A 25202-nucleotide genomic window follows, 5' to 3' on the forward strand; every position below is an offset into this window, starting at 1 on the left:
AACTTCATACAGGAGACTAGAAGCAAAAGGAAGATGTGTCTCACCAATTAGCTCAGCAATCCTGAGCTCGGTTTGATAAGATTTGCCAGGTTCCCAAGCATCACATGCAAAATAGCACAGGAGGAGGGAAGAGTCCTCAGACTGTACTGAGAAAAGGGGCTTCTGGAACAACCTTACTAAGATTGTCGGGTGACCTGAAGAAGTGGGAACTGCACAGGAGGAAGAGGGGGGCCTATGATGGGAAAGGGGGCCTCTCAGCAATTTCACTAGGACAAAGAGCTTCACTGACTGAGAAAGAAAGCCTTTGTAGCTGGGCATTATTGCCAAAAGGAAGAAAAAGGGGCACCTAGAAGCCAGCTGAGGTATATAACCCCTGACCCCCAATACTCAGTCAGCTTACTCAGATTAGTTGAGTACCCACTTAGAGCCTCAGCCCAAGTGTATAAAACAAACTCACTAACTTACTAACAACTTTCTTTCCTCTATATGTGGGGCATTTAGACTTGCTGGGTGCCTACTTGGAGCTCCATGATTGTGTGTATTTCACACATGAACTTGCTACCTCATGTCCACTATACGTGTTTCTTTCTTCTTTGAATTTTTCTCTTGAGGGAGGGAGAAGAACCAAAGGGTGGGATAGAAAGATCTCCTGACTCAAGTCTCTCTCTCTCTCCCCCATTTGTAACAGCATCAACTGCTATTTATTTCCTTTAAGCTCTGTCTCCTATATTCAACCACTTACTAGGCAATTTATGTTTGAGAATATCAAAGAATGTCTCAGACACACATAGAAACCAGTATGAACCAGTGTCAGCTCCTGAACTATAATTTGTTCATGGGTTGAATTGTGTCCCCTGTGAAAACCAGACGTGGGAAACCTAACCCTAGTTAAGTTTTCCCTAACACATTTTATAATTTCCCAGTGTGGAAGGTACTATGAACGAGTTATGGACAGAGTACTGTGAAATTCCACAGAAAGCGCACCTTATTTAGCACTGTGATGATAATAAAGGACTCCTGGGAGTGGTGGGACTTAAGTTGAACTACAAAGAGTAACGTGTAGGTGTCAGATAAGGGTTCATGGCATGTGATGGAGAGCACATTTAATAGAATGACAGGCATAGAGAATATGTTCATTCATGGAACAGCATGAAGTAACATGAAAATATTAGGTTCAGGTAATATATATGAAATAGCTAACCTCCCATTTGCTAAAAATTTGTCATTCAGTTTTATAACTTCAAATTAATTAAACAGTATTCAAAAATTTGAACACAGAGCTGACATAAACAGTTAGGAATATTCTATGTTTCTTAGCTTCTCTGTCATTTTTTTCTTTTTTATGTGTGATGGATCATTTATGTTACTTTATTTTATTTGTTTTTTTACTTTAAATTTTATTTGATTTGTTGGGCTTTGTCAGAGAATGCTTTCTGTAGTAATAATCTCGGGTCTATACGTCAGGATTTATAAGACAAAAGGGGAGTGGAAGTGATTTGATCATGATTCAGTATCGTTTCAGTAACAGGAAACATTAAAATTATTAGCAGCTGAGTAATACATAAGTATTTATTTCTCATGAAAACTCCAGAAGTACATGATCCAGGAAAGGTAAATGGGCAGCATTTCTGGGGGACCTAAGCTCTTTCCAGGTCACTATTGTGACACACCGAGCATGTTTCTCCAGACATTAAAATGCAAAATGATATCTGTGTTCCAGGAGGCAGGGTGGAGGAGAGAGCAAACATCAGTACAAAGAACTAGTTCCAGTTGTCTGTTCAAGGAAATACTAGGAAGCTGCCATGTCAACACATCCTCTTTTAACCCAGTGGCCAAACTTAGTTTCATAGACACAGCACGTAATTTGGAAAGATACTGTATACAGCAAGAAGTATGTCTTTAATTTGGTCTTCGCCATGGTGGGCACAGTGCCTCTAAGGGTATATACTCAGAAAATACTTATTAATTAAAAGAATACATAAAATAATAAAAGAAAACTATTTTCCATCTTCATGAAATAAGAATCAGAATTTTTGGAAAAATTTCTAAAAATGAAACAAAATCTAAGGCCCCAAAGAATAATGTTCTCAGAAAGCTAATGTGGAATTGATACTCACTCTAGTGTCTTCATGACTGTTTCCCAGAGAATTCATAAAAATATTTTGGCCATTCTCAGTTGTATTTGGGCACATTTTTTATCCCAGGAAGATATTTCAGAAAGAAAGAAATTGAACGTTCCTGAACTGTTCGGTCTGTAGGCAGCTTTGTCTTAATTAAAATTTGGGTAAGAACAGCTAGGGAGTCTGATTGCTTCCTTGAATACAGTTAAACAGCAGGCTTCTTCTGTCTACTAGAGGAGTGGTAAGTACTTAAGTGAGCAGGAATTAACTTTACAATGCTACACCAACGGTTATTTGACACTCATTGAATTTAAAGTCAGGAACATGAAGCCTCTTATTGTAAATGTCAGGTGCCTTGTCTTTCATTAGGCTGTGCTATGGTTAATGCAGCTGCACAGTATATTACTTCATACTGCCTTTTAAAAGTTACTGATAATAAGATCGTAAGAAATGGCTTCATTTCCCTTACTTTATTTTTCTGCAGAACTTTGCTGAGAAAACTCAAAAACGCTTATTTAGCTTCATTTGCTCATATTTCCAATGGATGGTATTTCAGCATTTATCTGAATTATTGCCCTAAAGTGAAAATCCATATATTGAATACACTGTAAAACTCCAAAGTAATTTAAATTGGAACAAGGTGAAATCCGGTGCCATGATTTGCAAAATGCTCGGACACACTGAAAGATTTTCTGTCAAAGAAAGTCTAACTGCATTTAGGTTGTTGTTCTTAATCAGAGAAAAACTGGTTCGTGTTAGTCTTGGTTGACAATGCCCAATGGAGGGAATCGATTTTTTTCCAGGGTAGTGGGGCTTTATAAAAAAATTAAGCTCTGGATGCTTGCTGCATAGATATCATACAGCTAGGACTACTCTCTCTGAAAAGGACGTTGCTGTCTATGCTACTGATCACACACTGAACTGGATAAGTAAATCCCTAGAGCAACTCTCTCATTAAGATACTGATGGCACTGTATTTGGGGAGGACTCCACGGCATTCTGAAATAAGAATTTGAGAATTGCTGTAAGTAGAATCCCTGTATGCATAGAGGATCTAATAGCTGAGTTTACAAAGGAGTAGATCTGGTTCTTTCTAGAGGTCATGTGTCTACAGGGTTATCCACAAAGGAGCTGATGAGGGTGAAAGGCTTCAGTCATGCCTTTTGTCTGCCTTAGCTGTGCAATGATCTATTCATTCAACAAGCATCTTCATGACTGTGTGCTGTGTGCCAGGAACTGTGAAGGGAAAAGAGATGAATGAGCCATAATAGCTAACTTAAAGAATGTTCAACTATTTTCAGAAAAGCTCTCAGTCTATTATGATACCATGCAGCAAATGCGCTAACAGAGACATACTCGATGCATTACAGCAATGTGGAGAAGAAACACAGAGAGTGTTTGAGTGTTGAGTTGCTAAGTTAGAAAATTCTTCCAAAAAGTGACATATTACATTAGCCTCAAGGAGAATGGGACACAATCCCCTGGACAAGGGTAGAAGTAATTCTGAAGGAGAAGAAATGGCATGGCAAAAGTTGTGGAGCTGAAAACACAAGAAAAGCATCTGTGTAAATGCACAGAGTGAAAATGAGAGAAGATGAAGCCGAGAGTTAGTCCATATCCTACATATTTGTGTGCACCACACTAGAGGCTTTGTGGTTTGTCCAGCTCTACTTTGATAAAGGAATTCAGAGCACAGGCAAATTCAAGCTCATTTTCATTAGTTTTACGTTTCATCTGTGTGAACAATTTTAAACCCTTGTACTATTTCTGATTCTGTGAAATAAAATGTCTGAATGCTTTGTTATATCAGGTTCCCCTGATTTCAAGAGTACTTCCGTACCTTCAGCAACCATTCAACAGTCACTCAGATTATTGATTCAAAAACTGCAGTTACCAGAATGAAGTTTTGCCCTAGATGTGGCACCTCAGCAGACTTCCCATCTCATTGTGGGATGGAGGCATTGTGGAGTAAGAAATCAGGGCAGAGAAGTTAAAAAAAAAAATGGTGCCTCCCTATTCTCTCCTCAACAAATTTGCATTTGTGAGTGGTAGTGGAGGGCAACATACTAAAATTTTTTAAAATTATGTTAAGATTTCTAGTACTTTCACACATATCACATTATAACCATATTTAAAAAACTGGGAAATTTTAGCACAACCTAAATTCTCTTTATTGGTTTCCTAATCTAAGTTAATACTGATTTTTTTTTTAGCCTGGAACTTTATACAAGTCGAATCTATTTAAACCAAGCATAGATTAATCAGGTAGAAAATAAGTCTCTAAAAATGCCTAATAGCAAAGTGTTTCCCACATTTGACTATTCAAATTACCAGGGTAGCTTATTAAAAATAAAAATATCAACTTTTAACTCTTAGAGATTGATTTACTAAATCTACAATCAAGTCATAGAATGTATATCTTTAAATCAGATGAATAAACCAAACTTCATTTTGAATTACTGGTCTAGAGTCTGTAGTCCACAGTAACAGCAAGTTTCCACCAAGTTCCCTGCCTTAACTGGGTACTTCTGCCCTCCATTTCTAAGTAAACCTAACCTCAGTGATTAATTTGATTGTTTGGAATGGACTAGCTTTATTTGACCACAAAGTCTTTCTTAGTGAAGAATTTATTAAGAATAAATAGATCTTGTTTCTAACCTCAAGTCTGCAATTAATTAGTCCTGTGGCCCTAAAGCATGTCATTTCACTATCTCCACCTTCCTGTCTGAGAAGAAGTCGAATATATTGTATAGGAGGGATCACAGGTCTCCTTCCCTCACAGCCAACCAAAGAGAGCATGGTTATGACAAGCACACGTGTTCCTCTTCCACAGGAGAAGAGGCTGTTCCAGAGGGCACGTGCCTCTGGGGCTTTACATGCAGAATCAGTGAAAAGGAAGAAAAAACAGAACCTGTGTTGGGAACCACTCCGCCTGGTTTCAGGAGTTGTAACTGCCCCCCATGGATAAGGCTGAGTGAGCAACCTCCAGACTGTGAGCCACTAAGGAAACAAAGCTTATCTCTGGCAGCAAATGCTGCTTCTGCTTCATCCCCTGCCCCCAAGGCTTGGTTGGTTAGTCAGTTATGGGTAAGACCCCTCAGAAGGAGGGCAACCTAAGGTAGACACCATCACTTGGAAGGCCCTCAAGGGAGGACTCAGGGAGCTGTAGCAAAGAGGGGGTGATGGATCCTTGCCCCCTGACTATTATGACATAGCCTGAGTCCCCATTTCCATCTGGGAGAAGCATTTCCTGGCTCTAATCCACTTAAGCCTAAAAACGTATGATGGGGAAGATGGTGCAGTACTTTGCCAGCTAGAGTGGGTTCTGGGGTGATCAGGCATAAGAAAGAATTCCTAGAAGTCCTGTAAAGCCTGCTTTGCTAAGAGTGCTTTCATCCTTATGATAAGGGTCCAAGCAGGAAATGAGTATGTCTCCCAAAGTTTCTGCAACCCCCTTACCTGACAGACACTGACTCAGACTAAGCCCTCACATTTCTTTGAAATGTTATCTACTGTTTGATCCTTGATATCTGGCATTGATTGATGAGCTTTACCTGTATTCCTGTGTCTTATAACCTAATAAAAGCCATTAAAGAAGGGACTCTTGGTCCTTCTCCTATGAGAGATCGACCACCTCTCCTTCCCAAGCAGATCATGTCTTGGCAGTTTTATCTTCATCCATGATGGATGGACTAGGGGACTTTCGGGCAAACTTGACCACAAACTCGAAGGTCAGGGAAGAGGGATGTTGCAGCAGGGCTTGTTGTAAGGTCCTGGGGAGAGAGCCCAGTCTGTCCTGTTCACAGCTTTAACTGTGGTGCCTACCCCAATAAGTGCAGGGTATATTTGTTGAGTAAATTAATAGATGAGGCTAATTTGTTTTAATATTTTTATAGCTGCTATGAATAGTTTCAAAGTAAGAGATTCCTCCCTTCGAGTTAAGGTTTGATTCCAAGAGGAAGCAATTACAATTATGCTAATAAACTTACTATGGAGAAATAAAAATATCTGAGAGCCTCATTCTAAGTTGTCATCCAGAGATTTTAATAAAAAGTATCAAACTGGGTACTGGGAGGTAATTCAGGGAAAATTACTTAATCGTGATTTGTCCAGGATCAACTCTAACTTCCCAAATTAATTGTAGCATAAATATAAACTTGAAATTAAGTTTCTTTCTTAAAATTTAATTTTTCATTTTTATCACGTAATAAGTTAACATTTATTGAACAGTAAATACCAGAGTTTCAGAAGAAAACTTCTTTGTTCTTATACTCTAAATTAAGACTCAGATTAGTATCCAGCTAATGTTTGAGTGGACAAGCAAAGTTCTTCAACCTGGCCAATGCCTACGTCTGGACATCCTGCACAAGGACATCCAGAACAGAGAGTGGGTGGGCACAAGGGTGGCCTCTCTGGTCTTGCACCCAGGCACAAAGCTGTGTCCGCTGGGAGGAAGTTTACCTTTTTCTAGTTTAGCTTAACAGTAGCCCTCATCTTCATAAGTGTTTTATATTTTCTAGGTATCAGGCCCGAGAAGAATCAGTTTATTTGCAATGCACATCCTAATAGGAGGTAAAGGGCAAGAAAGAATATAAAGTTGTTTTTTGAAAAGCCTTCTTAATATATTTTTACATTAAGCAAAAGATTAAGAGACTTGTTTTATAATACTAATTGTTGTGTTTCACAAATAATAAAAGATTGGTAAAAATCAAACAATTTATGTTATTTTTAGTACAACAAAGGAGCTCACATTTGGGGAAAATAGATGGCTTTTTTCCAAAATCTTCTTTTTGGCATTAAATAAAAAGCTGAATTATATTGTTCATATGCAAATAAATGTGAATGGATAATAGCTAACCTTTCATTTGTCAAAAATGTAAAAAGATTTCCATATTTGTTATGCTAAAAATATAAAATAAAATTTTGTTGACATTTAATTATGGTCATTTGATGATTATATTTTTCATGGAAAACAGAAACTTATTCAAAAGAAAACAGAAATAGAAATACATAAATATAATTTAACAAATGTACCTGAAAAGTTAATACTTTAAAAAGTCTTCAAACAGTTCTTCATTTAATTACTGAGATGTATATATAAAAGATTAAAGTCTATTAAAATATTTAATTTGACAATTTATATATTAGCACATTAATGTATGTGCTACTACTATGTTTATTTCTTCATCTACTAAAAGATCCTAGTTAAATATTTTAGCCATTATTTATTTAAAACTTCAAAAACAGAATCTCACCATCTAAATATCAAGTATGGCATCAATATTGCATTCTTAGTTGGTCCGAAGGTTGTGGGTTATTGTTAAGCTGATTAATAATGTTGCATTCTTAATGAGAGACATACAGGAACTGAATGACAAGGTCACAGACTTTAGAGTTAATATGTAAATTATATTGTAAATATTATTATTTCTAAAGTGGATGCCTGAAACAGACATCTCCATACAATATAACAGTTCTGAATGTGATTTGCATTAAAGTCTGCGTTTATTAGAAGCATTTCAGTTCCAAGAGGATGGGGGCTGGGCTTAGTATTTTTCTCAGCTTTGTTGAGATAAAATTGACAAAATTAAAGGACACAGTATACAACATGATGATTTGATATACATATACATTGAGGTACCAGTTTATGTGAGTGCTTTCTTTTCGTGTTTCACAAATTCATTTTTTCCCATTTCAACCAATACTTGTTCCCAACGTGAGACACAGGTTTGAGTGAGAAAAAACCCTCGTCCTCACAAAACATGCGCCTGCTAGTGGTGAGTGGCAGATTAGAAACATGTAAACGACTACAGTTTCAAGTTACTGGGTGCCATGCCAGTGCCCACCAGCCAGACCCCAGCAGGAGGACACTCGCTCAAAGACAGGTTTGCTGGTGCCAGAGATCTCACTCTGTGGGAAATCCTGGGGCCTCAGGGGCAAATAGAGGCCTACTAGAGGACTCAGGCTTGCGTTACAAGACTTGGATAATATTCCAGAAGTGGGGTTTTGTTTTGGCTTGGATATTTTATGACAGTAAAGACAATTCTAGGGTTGTTGTGTTTATGCCGAAGGTGGAAGGAGAAAGCAAAGTAAAAGCAGCAATGAAGAAGCAGCAATCACTCAAATGATGTGGGAAAGACGGGTATTTAATCACTGTTGCAGCTGGTTGTGTTCCTGTTTTTGTCTTTGCTCAGACATGACTACAAAGTGGCCTTGTTTATCGTTTTGGGCCATCATCGTTAGAATGATCCCATCAAAAGTTGCAGTTCCGTGAAATTGCGTGTGTTTGCCAGGAGAACACCACAGCCTGGCTGTTGATGCCAGGCCAGCTGCCAGATGAAGGCTATCAGTAGCTGCTTTTTTTAATATGAAGAAAAATAAAGCAAATTAAATGGCTACATTGACTCAGAGATAAATATTGTTCAAGATAGGATGTTTTAAAAAAGACCTTGAGCCCCTGGCTGGTGTAGCTCAGTGGATTGAGCGTGGGCCTGCGAACCAGAGTATCGAGGTTCAATTCCCAGTCAGGGCACATGCCTGGGTTGCAGGCCAGTTCCCAGCAGGGGACGCATGAGAGGCAACCATACATCAATATTTCTCTCCCTCTCTCCTTCCCTTCCCCTCTAAAGATAAATAAATAAAATCTAAAAAAAAAGGCCTTGAGAAGTTAAACAAGAAAACAAACAAGCAAGCAAAATATAACCAAAGACACTGAAATAGAGAACAGGCAGACAGTGACCATGGGAGGGGAGGAAATTTCAGGGGGAAAAAGGGTAAGGATTTACAGGAACAAGTATAAAAGACACATGGACAACAACTAAAAGGGGTGGAAATGGGAGGGAGGTGAGGAGCACCTGGAGGGTGGGATGGAATGGGAGTAAGAGACAGAAAACTATACTTGAACAATTAAATAAAAATATTCAAAAATTAAATTTACTTTCCTAAAAAAAAGAAAGAAATCAAAGGCATTTTTGTATAACGACAATTTTTTTAAAAAGCCTTGATTCACTGAGGGAGGGGAGGGGGTCTGAGTGGAGGTGGGCAAAGGAAGAAAAAGTGAGGGCAACTGTAATACCATAAACANATTTAATCATTGTTGTAGCTGGTTGTGTTCCTGTTTTTGTCTTTGCTCAGACATGACTACAAAGTGGCCTTGTTTATTGTTTTGTGCCATCATCGTTAGAATGATCCCATCAAAAGTTGCAGTTCCGTGAAATTGCGTGCGTTTGCCAGGAGAACACCACAGCCTGGCTGTTGATGCCAGGCCAGCTGCCAGATGAAGGCTATCAGTAGCTGCTTTTTTTAATATGAAGAAAAATAAAGCAAATTAAATGGCTGCATTGACTCAGAAATAAATATTGTTCAAGATAGGATATTTAAAAAAAAAGACCTTGAGACCCTGGCTGGTGTAGCTCAGTGGATTGAGCGCGAGCCTGCGAACCCGAGTATCGAGGTTCAATTCCCAGTCAGGGCACATGCCTGGGTTGCAGGCCAGTTCCCAGCAGGGGACCCACGAGAGGCAACCATACATTAATATTTCTCTCCCTCTCTCCTTCCCTTCCCCTCTAAAGATAAATAAATAAAATCTTTTTAAAAAGGCCTTGAGAAGTTAAACAAGAAAACAAACAAGCAAGCAAAATATAACCAAAGACACTGAAATAGAGAACGGGCAGACAGTGACCATGGGAGGGGAGGAAATTTCAGGGGAAAAAGGGGTAAGGATATACAGGAACTAGTATAAAAGACACATGGACAACAACTAAAAGGGGTGGAAATGGGAGGGAGGTGAGGAGCACCTGGGGAGTGGGATGGAATGGGAGTAAGAGACAGAAAACTATACTTGAACAATTAAATAAAAATATTCAAAAATTAAGTTTACTTTCCTAAAAAAAAAGAAAGAAATCAAAGGCATTTTTGTATAACAACAATTTTTTTAAAAGGCCTTGATTCGCTGAGGGAGGGGAGGGGGTCTGAGTGGAGGTGGGCAAAGGAAGAAAAAGTGAGGGCAACTGTAATACCATAAACAATAAAATATTTTTTTAAAGTAAAGGGCAGGCCTCACCCTGGCTGGTGTAGCTCAGTGGAATGAGTGCAGGCTGCGAACCAAAGGGTTCCTGGTTTGATCCCTGGTCAAGGCACATGACTGGGTTGCAGGCCAGGTCTCCAGTGGGGGCCATGTGAGAGGTAACCACACATTGATGTTTCTCTCCCTCTCTTTCTTTCTCCCTTTTCCTCTCTCTAAAAATAAATAAATAAAATTTTAAAGGACGGATTTTATTGTACATACATACATGTGCAGATATCTAAATGATGTGCAGAAAAAAATTATGGAAAGGCCTGGAGAAGATGGTAATAATTAAAATAATTATTTATATGTTGTATCAGTGAGGCTGAAAATGCCATGTCTTAAATGTTAAAAATGCATTTCCTTATCAAGTAACAATCTGGTTGGTCCAGGATAGCAAGACAGCGTTATAGTACAAGTAGCTAAGGCCTTAAGCTATATTGATCAGTGCCTTCCTCAAGAGAACTGTATCCATTTGTGTGGTTAACATAAATTGACATTTAAGACAAAAAATTAGAAAAATAAGTCCAAATTCAAGAAAGGCAGTTTCTCTTTACATTATAAAAGAGCCAGGTGTTGTACAGCCCCCGCCCACCCCACCACTCCATGTCTGATTAGCTCCAACTACTGTCCTTCCAGGTGACCAGGGAGGCTGGAAATGCAGTCTCTACCTGGATGTCTGTTCTCTATGCTCAGGAAAAAAGCATTCTCTGCCTGAGAGCCTTTCAGAAAAAGAGGTTTCCCCACTTGTTAAAGCTAAAATAAGCAGAAACAAGCTGGATGTATTAGAGGAATAACAAGAGTCCAGTGTGACTGGAGGAGAATGAGTGAAATTGAATAGAGAAGGAGACAAATGCCAGATTTTTTGAGGCTCTCTAAAACAGAATGTGGGTTTTATTCAAAGTGCAATGGAAAGGCATTGTGGGGTTTTGAGAAGGGATATATGGCCTTACCTAATTTTAAAAATGCATTTGGCTATGTGAATGTAGATGGATAAAAATGATAACGGGAGCAGCTAGGAAGAATTTGCCATAGTCCCAGGGTGAGAACTGTGGCTTAGGGCTGAAGTAGGTGGATCCTGTCCAGGTGCTCAGTCAGTTAAAGCACCATCCTGATTCCCATGTTTGTGGTTCGAATCCCCATCAGGGCACATACAAGAATCAACCAATGAATGCATAAATAATTGGAAAACAAGCTGATGTTTCTCTTTCTCTATCAATTTTTTTTCCAAAAATTGATTTAAAAAAAGAAGTAGGTGGGTTTGAGATGCATTTCGAGTGTAAAACTAACAAAAGTATTTAATGGATGAAATGGCAGGTGTGTATTAATAGGAGGAGTTAAGAATGACTGCTTGGTTTTCAGCCCGACCAAGGCGTGGGAACATTTACTGACACGAGAACATGAAGGAGTGAACTTCAGGAAAGAATAGGCTCTCTCTCTAATTGAAATGTTAGTTCCTCCATCGAAAGGGAAGCTCTAGGGGTCAAAGCAGGATGGTAAAGAAAAGGTACAGTTTTCTCCTTGTGGTTTTTAGTTTTTAGTGAAATAATAAGAAAGTCATCTGATGTGAGGAGAATGATGAGTGTTGCAACTTAAGAAAGGAGAGAAGGTATAAAATGAACTTCAGTTAGAATTAGAGGCAACACTTATTAAGCAGATGCGATTTGAGTGCTGAGCAGCACTAAAGACCTACTTGAGATTCATGATTACACAAAATGCAAGTGTGACTTTTCAACAGCATTTAGTGCTTTCCTCCAGCTATGCTCAGCTTCTCAGGTAAGGCCAGAATTGGGGGTGATTTTAGTTCAGTAGTATTGTCACAGGCTTGTCTAATACAGGACAGAAGGTTGAAGGCCACAAGAGAGTGATTTCAATTTGGACAATAGAATCTAGGTAAAATGAAGAGCAAAGTGTGGGCATGAGTAGAAAGTGAAGAGTGAAAATAAAAAAGTGGGGACTATGGATTAAGTAGGATTATAAATGTTGTACTGAGAGTGTTAGATTAGATGAACTGCAAAGAAAGATGATGCTTAGAGAGTAGCGTGCTTAACAGTGGTGTTTTGGAGAAACTTAAGTTATTGGTTGTGAGAAGTTCTGTGGGACAACCATGGAAGCAACTGGATGGGATGAAATAGGTACAATGTTTATTACTGGAAGTGAAGATGTCAGGGACTGAGAAGGAAGATTATTGAGTAGATCTTGCTAATACTTGTGGAAGTCCTCAAGGATAATGAATGAAGGCAAGGGGTTAAGTAGAAGATCAGCAGTTTTCCAAACACAAAGAATTAATACATGAAATTGTGTTATGCTCTATAGTTTTTGAAGGAAAAAGAAAACACTGTGTAAAGTGGCCAGAAAAACTGTTAAATGTATGTTATGAATATGTTCCAGGCAACACTTTTAAGCATTTTCCATATATCAGATTATTTTATCCTCTTCCACACCTCATCACTCCCACATTTTTTTAGTTGAGCAAACTGGTTAAATAAGCCATCCAAGGTTACTAGTGAATAGTGGAGCTGAATCTGGGAACTCCAATCACTATGAAATAGTTTCCTTCTTAGGATCAATGATTTGGGCACTTTTTAATGTTGAAGCTGATAGAATGGTACAGGATGTGGTGGTGGTGTTTGTGAGAGAGCACAGTTCTAACAGGCAAACTCAGAGGTCATTTGGTTGCTCTTACATACTACTGAGTGAGGTTTAACCTAGAGGATGGGCAAACTCGTCAAAGGACATGGAGTTCTGAAGACCTAATTCCAGAACAACTTATACCCTGATGTTGTCTTTCACAGATGCCATGGACCAGGCTGCAGTCCTGTGAGAAAAGATCCTCTTAGACATTGGCGAGAGAGTCTAGGATGCCAGTACCAATGGCAAAATGTCAGGACTGTGAAAGCTTGCAAGTCACTGTAAATATGGTCTCAAACATAATTTGCGGTGAGGTATTTCAAGTATTTTTTGCCTCAAAAATTCCCTCCCAATTGGAAAAATATTAGTCACAGTCCTCAATGATGTTGAAGATACAGCTATCATTTACTAAATCATAATAGGGGAAAAACAATAAATGGTAACTCTTCTGATGGAAGTAAATCTTCAGAGAAAATGTGAATCTGACGGCTTATTGTCTCTTTACTGGATATTAATTTCATTTAACAAAAAATTCAATTGAAAGTCATTTATTAAGATAGACATAATTATTAGCGTCTCATTAATTCTTCTTTTTAAATGATCTGATTTTATCATTATTACTTCCCATACCAAAGAGATTTAGGAGTTGAGTCTTGGAAAAAACCCACATATTTCCCTCAATTTAAAAAATATATATATCAGCCCTAGCTGGTGTAGCTCAGTGGATTGAGTGCAGGCCTGCGAACCACATGATCATGGTTCGATTCCCAGTCAAGGCACATGCCTGGGTTGCAGGCCGGTTCCCAGCAGGGAACTCACAAGAGGCAACCATGCATTGGTTTTTGTCTCCTTCTCTCCTTCCTCCTCTCTAAAGATAAATAAATAAAATCATATATATATATATATATATATATATATATATATGATTATATATATCAGTCAAATAATAAAAGAAGTACTATTGTTTTTCTGAGTAATGATACATAAGCTAGACTTTGCCATAGGACTCTATTACAATCTCCTAAAATTTGGTTTAAAATGTCAAACATTTTGACTGTTTAAACAACCCATTAAATTATTTGCAAAATTAGAAAACATTTTATGTGACATAATCGATATCTACTCCAATTATACACAACACATCATGCTCAAAATGTAAATTTATTTGAAAACATTTAGTCCAATTTCCATTAGTGCAGAATAATTACATCCAGTAAACCACAATGTAGAAGAGACAATGGAATTGTGTTCTCTCACATTCCCACACAGATATAATTTGATATTTAATTAAAAAGTGATGTCACAATCACATGGAAATAAAATATTTATCCTCTCAGTAGTAGTAAGAACCTCTTTTGAGTATGTAGGGTCTTCTAGGTTTATTTGCATATAGCTGTCGTTTCAGAATGTAAGGAATTTTTCTCTTTATAACTTCCTCCTTTTCATCTTTTTCATTTCCATTATCAAGAACATCTTCCTGAATTAACTGCAAGAGAGACAGAATGTTAATAAAACTTACAAGCACAAGGCCTTCCATTTCAGAGTATTTTTCTACATCTTATCTCAGGTACTATTTAGACAGTAAAACATATATGAATGAGATGTATGAGATGCAAAGCAATTAAGTGCTGTTTTTTGTTTATTTGTTTGTTTGTTTGTTTTTGTCCAAGAGCAGATAGCTATCAGGTGGCTGAAAAAGAATGAGAAATGATTTTTTTCTGACTCTGTTCAGTGTTCTTCCTAGTTCCTCAAACTAGCTTTTTTAACATGTCAAGACCACACACTAATATCTCCAACTGAAAGAACACACCTAATAGGACTTTTTAGTATTTTTCAGGCTTAAATTCATATCAGACCAAAATGTTATAGAAATATAGTATAAAGCACAACAAATAGTGTTGAATCTAGTAAAACAAATTTAGAAATCAACAATATTTTATGTTCAATTATTTATGACTTGACTTAAAATCCACCCCAAAGATCCTTTTCTCAATCATAGAGAAAATACCAACTAACACATTTAGTCATATAAATTAACACATGTAAAAGTTCTGNCCTCCTTTTCATCTTTTTCATTTCCATTATCAAGAACATCTTCCTGAATTAACTGCAAGAGAGACAGAATGTTAATAAAACTTACAAGCACACGGCCTTCCATTTCAGGGTATTTTTCTACATCTTATCTCAGGTACTATTTAGACAGTAAAACATATATGAATGAGATGTATGAGGTGCAAAGCAATTAAGTGCTGGATTTTTGTTTGTTTGTTTGTTTTTGTCCAAGAGCAGATAGCTATCAGGTGGCTGAAAAAGAATGAGAAATGATTTTTTTCTGACTCTCTGTTCAGTGTTCTTCCTAGTTCCTCAAACTAGCTTTTTTAACATGTCAAGACCACACACTAATACCTCCAACTGAAAGAACACGCCTAATAGGACTTTTTAGTATTTTTCAGGCTTAAATTCATATCAGACCAAAATGTTATAGAAATATAGTATAAATCACTACAAATAGTGTTGAATCTAGTAAAACAAATTTAGAAATCAACAGTATTTTATGTTCAATTATTTATGACTTGACTTAAAATCCACCCCAAAGATCCTTTTCTCAATCATAGAGAAAATACCAACTAACACATTTAGTCATATAAATTAACACATGTAGAAGTTCTGTTTAAATAGTAAAGATCTCTTTAGACTGGGATGTTTCATAATTAAAAGCAAGTTCAGATACAATAACTAAAGCAGTTACTTTGTGGGTAGAATATTGCCCAAAGGTCTTCTCATAAAGTATGTTCCATTCTAAAATTAGTTCCAAACATATTTTCTGATAATTCTGCTTTTATTCAAAACTTCCAGCTACGTATACCATATTTAAGAACTCTTTGTAGAGTTTTGTGCATAATTTATATAAAATTTAAAAAATAAGTGGTTGAGATAAGAATTGTGTTCATATTGGTGAGTGACTTCCAAAATTTGGAATGCCACACTAATACTGACAGAAGACTAAGTTTTTCATTGTTAATGCACATGCACTGAAGTGTATCACAAGTCCCAGCAGTACTTTATTTCAATCCACAACTATTCAATTTTAGAGCATAAAAAAAGCTACTGTCAAACAATCTTGTTCCTTAGTCTTTTGTTTCTCCCTGCATACAGTCTGTAATTACTTGTGCCATGCTCTGAATATTATCATGTTGTTATAGATCACTCAATAACATTTAAAAATAGCAGAAGTTCTTATCTTATGTGCACTTGATTTGTCTGTATAATACTTTATTGAGGTTTTTTCCAATGGATGTATAAAATATAATTGACATTTCCCTATCCTTAGTATCTTTCAAGTATTAACGACTTAATATTTCAAGGACTAAACCATTTAGTTGGAATACAAATTAAGAGATGATTAGTTCAACAAGTAAAACTATAACTAACTTCATGGTTATTCATCTAGAACATCTTTTGAGTGTGAGTTAGGTCAAACACCAGACTGTTTCTGTTTTGTCTTTCCTCATTTTCAGAGGGTATTTGTGATAGTTATAGAAAATTTTATACTAACAGGGAAGGCCCCCTCAGATCCCTAGAGCTGATGTAAGCCTGTAATATAAAACATTATGCAAATAACTTTTAGAGGTTTATCTGAGTAAAAAATGTTTCTCTTGTTGGAAAAAAATTTTCTTTTTTTTAATTTAATTATTGTTCAAGTACAGTTTTCTGTCTTTTACTCCCATCCCAGCCCACCCCCGCAGTGCTCCCTACCTCTCTCCCATTTCCACCCCCCTTAGTTATTGTCCATGTGTCCTTTATACTTGTTGCTGTGAATCCTTCCCCTTTTCCCCTGAAATTCTCTCCCCTCTCCCCTCTGGTCCCTGTCAGCCTGTTCTGTATTTCATTTTCTCTAAAGCATCTGTCACTCTCCCAAACAAACAGGACCTTCCCAAATCAGAGGTGGTGGCCAGGGTATTATTTACTCCAACAGTTCCATGTGGCACTTTGCTGTTGTTCTGTGTGATAAAACCTGGCTGTCCTGCCCATGGTAGCTCTGGTTTAGCTGCTACCAATGCCTACAATCCACACATTCAATGAAATAAGGATATATATATATATATATATATATATATATATATACACATATATATACATATATACATGCACATAAACATGTGTGTGTATTTATTAACATATACCCCTATCATTCTGGTTTTATTTGCCTAACATATTCAAATACTAATAGACCTTTCTGGGTTTTGTGTTTGTTTATAAACACACATGACTTAGTGATTCTAAGAAAACAGTTTGATTTCTCTAAATTTTTCATGCATTGTTACCACAACCACCACCAAAAAATTGCCTATTTATTTAAACATTTGGATCAAAATCCACCTTAAGGCATATTCTCCTTTTAAGATGAACGAAAAAATAATTTTCTCAACTCCAAACATTTGAAAGACACTCTGAAGACCTGAGGGAATATTAACCTCAGTATGTGGTTTATTCTTCTTTAATATTTCTGTCTTCCTGTTATGATAATGACCAAAATGTTAAAAGGTATAAATAAGAGATAACTATAATTATATTCATGTTTTATTTTCGGTTTACCTCCCAGTGTTGAAAGGCCCTGCTGTGACAGATATTTCGGATCTGGTATACTGTCAACATAGCTTCCAAGCTAAAGTCATCTAAGTCCGTGGGAAATTTCCTTCTGGTAATAAGGGGCTCGCCTGTTTCCTCAGCTTGGCTGTTCAGGTTATTTACAAGATTGCAGACACTCAGCAGAGTCATTTTCCAAGAAGGAACACTTGCCTTACTGATCTGAAACACAAACAAAAAATAGGTATTGCATTTAAACCTTATTTGAATAAAAAATAAATTTCTATTGGGCTAAGCCATTATATTTTAGGGTTTAATTATTACTCCACCCTAAGTACACTGTCATTAATTTATTACCTTCATATCACAAAGTCGAATAGAGCCAATACTTCACATTATCCATTAAAAAAATAAAGTCAGACATACCATACACTCATATATGAGCAAAACAAGAAAGAAAAAATGACAGGAACTAGAAATATATAAATACATAAGTCACCTCATATATGAAATATTAAATATCACATGAAAATATTAAATATACCTTTCTCTTTTTCTTTTTCTTTATTTTTTATCCTCACCTGAGGACACTTTTTTTATTGCTTTCAGAGGGAGAGCAGAAGGCAGAGAGGGAAACACTGATATGAGAGAAAAGCATCAATTTTTTGCCTCCCGTACGTGAGGATGGTGATGTAGGGACCAAGATGGGTGATGGAGGATCAGAGACCAACCCTGTAACCTAGGTATGTGCCCTGGCAGGGAATCAAACCTTTTGGTTACAGAACGACATTCCAACCAACTGCACCACACTGGCCAGAGTGCCGTTCCCTCTTAGTTACACTTCAGTTTGCTGTCTAACGGAACAGGGACAAAGATGTTACTAACGGATGTGGACAATAAGGGTAGCGAGAGACCACTACTCTAGTTCACACATTGAGAGTTGCCACAGGCAGCACCACAGCTCACCATATATTTGCAAACTATAATATTCTCTAGATTTGTCTGATGGGCCAACAATAACCAATGAGAAAAGATAAGAACATAGGAGAACTTAAATGTGAAATAATTTGTAAAAATTAATAAACATTTCAAAATGCTTAGATGAAAGAAAGCACAAATTTTTCCTGAAGGACATAAAATAAATTTGAATGACAGCCGAGCCATCATGGGTTGGCTCAGTAAAAATAGTTTCAGGTGTCAGTTCTCACTGTATTATCCAAATGTAATCCAACTGCAAATCAAACTTTCAATTTGGAAAATATGGAGACTGGAATTTAGAAGAGGCAATTTATCAGAATAATTATAAAGTTAATTTGGAAGTATGAACTTGTGAGCATAACTAAAAAGATGTAGAAAAATAAAGTAATGAGTAATTTTTTACCAGTTATTAAACTGTTTTTTTTTTAAATTTCAGGAATTAAAGGAGTTGATGGAGAATAAAACAAAACATAAATCTCAACAGAATAGAATGTAGTGTTCAATAATGGATCCAGATATATATGAGAGTATTGCATATAACAATGTTTGCATTTGAAGTTCTTGAGATACGTGGAAATCTGGATATAGATCTAGTTATAACTTTTCTTGACATATTATAGTCTAATAATGTCCAGACGGGTTAAACATGGATAAAAACATAATGGTATGTAAATATATAAAGTTTATTTTACAAACCTGGAAAGATCTTATTAAACAAATATCCAACCAGAATCCATAAATAAGAAGAAAATTCAAATACATAAATGGGTAAATTATCTCTCTGGGAAATGAACACCCTGACCTAAAATCAAAACCAGCTACAGTGTGAAAGCTGACACAATGTGTTAGTACTCTTAACAAAGGTGAAGCTTGTCAAAAAACAACAAAAAATAGGTGAATAACCCAATTTGAAAAAAATTAAATTTAACCTTGGATACTAATGCGGGCAAGCACGTCACAGAATCACGTGTGAAAAAAGTATATACAATGATGTTCAGCTTAGCTACCATTAGATCAGATTTTTTAAAAAATACAAGTGCATTCAATGGTTCCTGGGGACAGAGACACTTCCTTTCATAAATATATTTTGTCTGGGTGTAGATTGGCCTAACTTCTTGATGGATGTTTTGGCAATATGCATTAAAATCATAAGTGTTCATATCTTTTATTAAGGTTTTTATTGTAAGGGCAGGAAAATCTGTGAGTACAAAGACATTCCCCATAATGTTTTCAATGGTTTGGAAATTCTTTCACCTATATCACCTGAGTATGATTAGCCAGTCATTACTTGAATTTTTCTGCTATGAAAACTTAGAGGCAACATGCTCGACTGTGTGGCCACAACACCTTATATTCTGCCAGTTACTGGGACAAATATAAGTTTACGTTTGGGAAGCTCTTCAGAGATCATCTTAAGCATTTTCTATAGTGTATTTCTTAGAACACTGGTTCTGCTCTCACTGGTTTAAAAATAAATGATGCCATTGTCAAGCCCATTGGACTCCTTCAATTTAAACGAAAGTGTAAGTCTTCTGAATGGAGGTCCCCTCAGCACTTTTGACTTTCAAACATGTGTTATAATTTTTCAATGGTACCAATAATGCATGCAATGTTCTCCAAACTAATTTGATCACAGAATGATTTATTCATAAAGTATCTGTCAGGACTAGGGTTGTCAATTATTTTTTGTTGTTGTTGAGGAAACAGTTAATCATCCTCCCCTTTGCCAGTTAAAATAGTCACTACATCACTCAACACTATTGTTGAATGTCACATTAACTAACCCCTATTATACCTAGGAAGCACAGCAGAGAAAGTACGCTTGACCAAAGGATGTCTAAGTAATGTGTTTGAGAACGTTTAGTATAAGGTTTAAACTATTTCAGTCAGGAGAAGGACAGAGAGCCTCTCCTTGACCAAATCCGAGAAGGGCTCCTCTGAGCCTTTGGGTTCTGCCTCTGGTCTGCTTAGTCCAGTTGTGGCACAAATCCTGCTGAGTCAGAATAAAGAAAATTTATCACCCATGGTATTGATCACCCCAGATATATCTGATAGTTAATCAGATTCCCCCCCTCAATATCAGAATCTTGTAGAACCATTGAGGAAAATCCTCTTAGCCTAATGCTTTCTCTCAGTAAATTTTTATCCACTGACCCCACCCTGCTCCTTCACTATAAATGCACACTTGTCCTCATTGGATTGGGTTTTGGGTCCGATCTCTGCAAAACCCCCGTTGTAGTAGGTCCTCTTGAATAAACTCTTTCTTACTATCTTTAACAAATGTTATGGATAATTTTTCTTTAACAATAAACAATCTTAGTAAATCATTTTACACAAATGTTTATAATAGTTCTAAACTTATAGATAAGAAATTTAGAATAACATTTCTTCCTGTTTTTTGAGATAAGGAAAACTAGAATATTTGTGGTTCCTACTTACCATTATTTGATTTAACTTTCTAATACTGAATAAAATCCTGGTCAATTTCTGTTTCCTCAGTTAAATGGAACCTAATCTATATGATTAATACTACCTATAATAAACTGAACTCAGATGAGTTCAACAAATTGTGAATTTAAGCATTTCACTAAATTTAAAATAATTAAAGTCATCTGTGGTGAAACCCTGAAGTTTTTACAGTTGAATGCAAAAGGTGAGGGTTGTTAATGAATCCTAGATTCCCATTGTGAGTTCATAAATATTTATTAAATTTGTGTTGCATACAATGCATTGATTTTATCATAGAACATTACATCATTCCAGCAATTTTTGGAAAGCCTGAAGAAATAATGTACCAGGTTCTCTTTCTTAATAAAAGCACACCAAAGAATGAGCAAACATAATTCTACATACCTAGTACAAATTGATGTATCTAAAACATGCTCATCCAAACCTGAGCTGGCAGGACCTGAGTTTCTAGACAGGAGTTTGGGACACTTACTTTCTTACCAGGACATCTGTTGAGTCTTCCTGTAGCCTTGGCATCCCAGTGTTATAGCAGTGACTGTCTCATCCCCAAAACTTACTTTTCTTTGAGAAATATCTTTTGGCGGGGAACCCTGTTCCCTAACTCTACATTTATATACACACTGCACAAATAAACCTAGTGTGGTAGCATGGTAATCAGGTGTACTCTAACTAAGTTTTATTCCTAAGTACAGGTTAGGGTCTAGGAACCTTGTTTTCAAGACCCCAGGAGAGAAATAATAGGGTCCAGTATACAGTTTTACTTGATTCAATAAAAACATTGAGCAGATTCAGATAACGCTTCTACTATAGGAAGAATGCAAATCCAGGCATGAATTTAATGTAAATGTCTAAGAGATCATGAACTCCAACTGCAGCACTTAAAAATTAGAAAAGGAAAAAAAAAAGAAGGCAAACAATGTCAACTACCCACTTGGTTAAGAGCAAAGAAGCCATAATCACAGCTGCAGGAATAAATCTCTAGGTTCCTGCTTCCCAGTCTGTGGCTCTTCACACTCTACCACACATCATTCATGGATTGGCATGAACTTTCATTCGTAATTTAGGAATTTCACTTTACTTTCCCCAATAAAATGAAAAGGGCAAAATACTTTACTAAATCCTCATTTATGCATGTAGTTGGAGGCCAGTGTACTTTTCATCACACACAACTTGAGAAGAATGGAAACAGTATTTTTTAAATACATGTCCATGTCCACATAAATAATATGTGACTATCTAATTAAAGTTACAATATACTGATTGATAGTCACTATAATTTTTTTTTCTTATCACATCAACACCTTTAACTCCTTTAAACTTAAGGAAAAGTTTCCCGAAAAAGGAAATGCCTCCCTGTCAACTTTTCAGTCTTTTGCAGAAGTTATCACTATAGGAAAAGGATACCATATTTATAATGAAAGTTCTTATGTTTTTCAATCTTTGGTTTAAAAAAAGAAACAACTTACCTTTGATGTGTACATATCAGTCAATAAATCTGTTTCTAACACTTTCATTTCCTCTTCTGAATCTGAGTAAAATCAAAACCACATGATTACTATATAACCACATTTCATATAGTTACATTTTAACCTACAGATTTTAGATAGATCTAAAAAATAATCTGAGGTATGTTGTATTTTTATGTATGTATTCCACTTAAAATAGTATTCAGAAAAAAAAACACATAGTTTCCTTTTAGATTAAGAAGAAGCCAGAATAATTGAAGCACTTCTAAGACAGTGAAAACCTGATTATATGCCAGAGGGCTATTGATGATTTGGAGTTGTTTGTTCTATAAATCTCAAAATCAAAAAAAGTGATTAAATGGTATAACAGTAATGTCATCAAATACGTTAGTTAATTTTCAGTGGCAACAGTCTACATATATAGAACATGTGCATATTGACATTTAAAAAACAACATAATGAAAGGGGTGTATGGAGAGTTTTTAAGACAAGAGAATTGCTTTCTGATAATTTTAGAATAAGAAAGACTCAGATTTACTTAACTTGAGATACTATTTTACAAAACACACATAGAAAGTTTATTTTTCTACTTTAAACCAGAATTTAGATTTATGTATACTCAACAATTTTATCATAGCCCATTAAAAATTATTTAAGTAAAAATGATGTCCATTAATAAATGTACAATATCATTAAAATGGATTTCTGATTTTTCAAAAGAATATCCTTTCCAGTTTCCACTAATAAATATTCTACAGAGAAAATAATTCTAAAAATACCATAATGTAAAAAAATAAAGTTAAAGAACACTACAATATTATGACTTACTTCAAACTCACTAACCTAGATGTCCTAAAACAAGGAAATTAGTTCCTTGCATTTTACACTCTTATTAAAAAGAAGTGTGACATTGGAGAAGCCATTTGTTAAACTGTATCTAGAAACTAAATACACCAGAGATCATTTTCTCCTATTTTTTAGGGACCTACTCTGTTTTTAACAAAGAATGACAAGTTCCCTTAGCCATTATTAAAAATGTATACCAAAATCAACACAAATTTTGGCTTATCAGAGCAAGAAGTTACAAAACTTAATAAACAAAGTACTTAATAATAGTTTTTCTCACAGCTATAAGTATACTTCTATATAAGTGTAGATAATTTGGTATTTATTTCACAAAAATTGTAAACTTAGAAGTTCAAGGTCTTTTTAAAGCTCAAAAGAATTAAAAATTTTGATAGTTAGCATTTATATATTTTAATTAAATTTTATAATTTAACTAAAATCATAGAGTCTAAATTAAACATTTCAATATCTTATTTATAAAATAAAAATTATAAAACAGATTGAATTATTTTCCTGCACTTACTGTTTTTTATTTTGATATGATCATTTAATTATTTCAAACATTTAAGTGAAGTTTATCACAATCATTATATTTCTTATTACTCTTCTAAATTTAACTCTTATTTTCAAAGTAAATTACTGATGAATACTTAAAAATAGTTGGCTGCTCCTATCACATGCAAAATACTCTATGTAAATAATTTTTTAAAGAAGAATGTTAATTTTCCAAATATATTTTGCATTAACTTAAATGGCATGCAAAAATAATTAGCTAATAGGATGCTTTTTATTTCTCACAGGCAATGATAGAAATATTATATAAAACGTATTCTTAAAAAGAAGTTGGAAGGTTTTTGTATCTTCCTGGAAATAATTTTTTACAAATAATGCTTTCCTCATTTATTCATTAGTCATCAACTTTCATCGTAACACACATACAGTTAAAAATAAATTGGGGAAGGTAGAAACCACTGCCTCTTAAAAGAATAACTGCGGATGAGGAAAAGCGTTTTGAATGGAATGGGTTTTAATTAAGGGTTCGCACTTTGACAGGCACTGAATCTGTACTTCTCATTACACAGGGACCAGCCTAGTTTTAGTTTCAGAGTTTTTTTTCCCCCTCTAGTAATTATATTCCAAAGAGGGACATGAAGTGTTTCATTAAAATCCCTTTTATTGCTTTGAAAATTTGAAAACAAAAATGTTTCAGTTCTTGTAATCATAAAAAAAGGGAAAAATATTCAGCTTCCTTTTATTAATAAAGGGCAAATCCAGAATAAGGGAGAATCTCTTCTCCCTGGATACATTAACGTAAGTAACAATACACTACAAAATAGGAAAAAGAAATCACTTCAGGGAGTTGTGAAATGCAGCTGAGCTTACCTGAACACAGACTCCAGGAGCTGAAAGCCAGGAGTACCAGGCATACCAACTGGATTTTCATTCCTGCCATCATCTCCTTGAGATTCCTAGGGAGCCAAGTTCATAAACGTCAGAGACAGGCTTAAGGGGAGGCTCTCCCTAATGCTTCCTTTTGCCTTCAGCTGATTTGGAAAGTGGCTGAAGTATGAGTTGCTTTGGCCATTCCTTATATATATACATATGCAGGAGGATGATGTCATGAGAGTATACAGGGATTATCTTTTCAGGATGTACCCTCTCTCCTTTCATCTCCATCCCTCCCCTCTTCCCACTCCCTCCTCCCCTTTTCCTTTGTCTTCCTCCCATTTCTGAACCTCCACTGAAGGTGACGTCTTCCCTAATTGCAGCTACTACTCCAGATTTCTGACACAGAAGGAATCATTCAAAAGCAATTCTATAGAGAACACAGTAGAAGAGAACTCCCTGTACAGATCTTTCCCCGTTCCTTCCAGTCCTTGACTCTAAGAAGTTGTCATTTTGATATTGTGAAACATGAAGTCTGTCATTTCTAATAAGCAACAACTCCAGATGAATGCCTGACACGAGTGATTCTTTAGGTCTGGAAGTTCTTACAGAGTTAGGGTCCTTTTCTGATAACTCACACTTTTGAATGTTTTG

The 25202-nt window shown here is 35.9% G+C and overlaps 1 protein-coding gene and 1 long non-coding RNA gene across 2 annotated transcripts; one reads left to right on the forward strand and one right to left on the reverse strand.

Annotated features, from left to right (window-relative positions):
• The first annotated feature begins 433 nt into the window (after positions 1-433).
• On the forward strand, positions 434-2220 carry LOC118974872 (uncharacterized). The gene is made up of 3 exons (XR_005063965.1): positions 434-538; positions 1054-1059; positions 2209-2220. It is a non-coding gene; the product is annotated as an uncharacterized LOC118974872 (long non-coding RNA).
• Positions 2221-13969: 11749 nt separating this feature from the next.
• On the reverse strand, positions 13970-24712 carry NTS (neurotensin). Its single transcript, XM_037028450.1, has 4 exons — positions 24546-24712; positions 22317-22378; positions 17413-17625; positions 13970-14302 (listed from the first exon to the last, which is right to left on the reverse strand). The coding sequence occupies exons 1-4, from the start codon at positions 24616-24618 to the stop codon at positions 14150-14152; spliced, it is 501 nt and encodes a 166-aa protein (XP_036884345.1). The 5' UTR covers positions 24619-24712; the 3' UTR covers positions 13970-14149.
• Positions 24713-25202: the final 490 nt, after the last annotated feature.

Source organism: Sturnira hondurensis, unplaced genomic scaffold (genome assembly GCF_014824575.4).
Source record: "Sturnira hondurensis isolate 20B ecotype Veracruz unplaced genomic scaffold, ASM1482457v3 Scaffold0019910, whole genome shotgun sequence".
NCBI lineage: Eukaryota > Metazoa > Chordata > Mammalia > Chiroptera > Phyllostomidae > Sturnira > Sturnira hondurensis.

Bases quoted from the DNA above. Each gene is read 5' to 3' on its own strand.
- NTS (XM_037028450.1), bottom strand. From the start codon at position 24,618: ATGATGGCAGGAATGAAAATCCAGTTGGTATGCCTGGTACTCCTGGCT. The intron at 17,626-22,316 runs GTAAGTTGTTTC...TTTGTGTTTCAG, and splicing joins CTGATATGTACACATCAAAG to ATCAGTAAGGCAAGTGTTCC. The intron at 14,303-17,412 runs GTAAACCGAAAA...TCTCTCTTGCAG, and splicing joins GGGCCTTTCAACACTGGGAG to TTAATTCAGGAAGATGTTCT.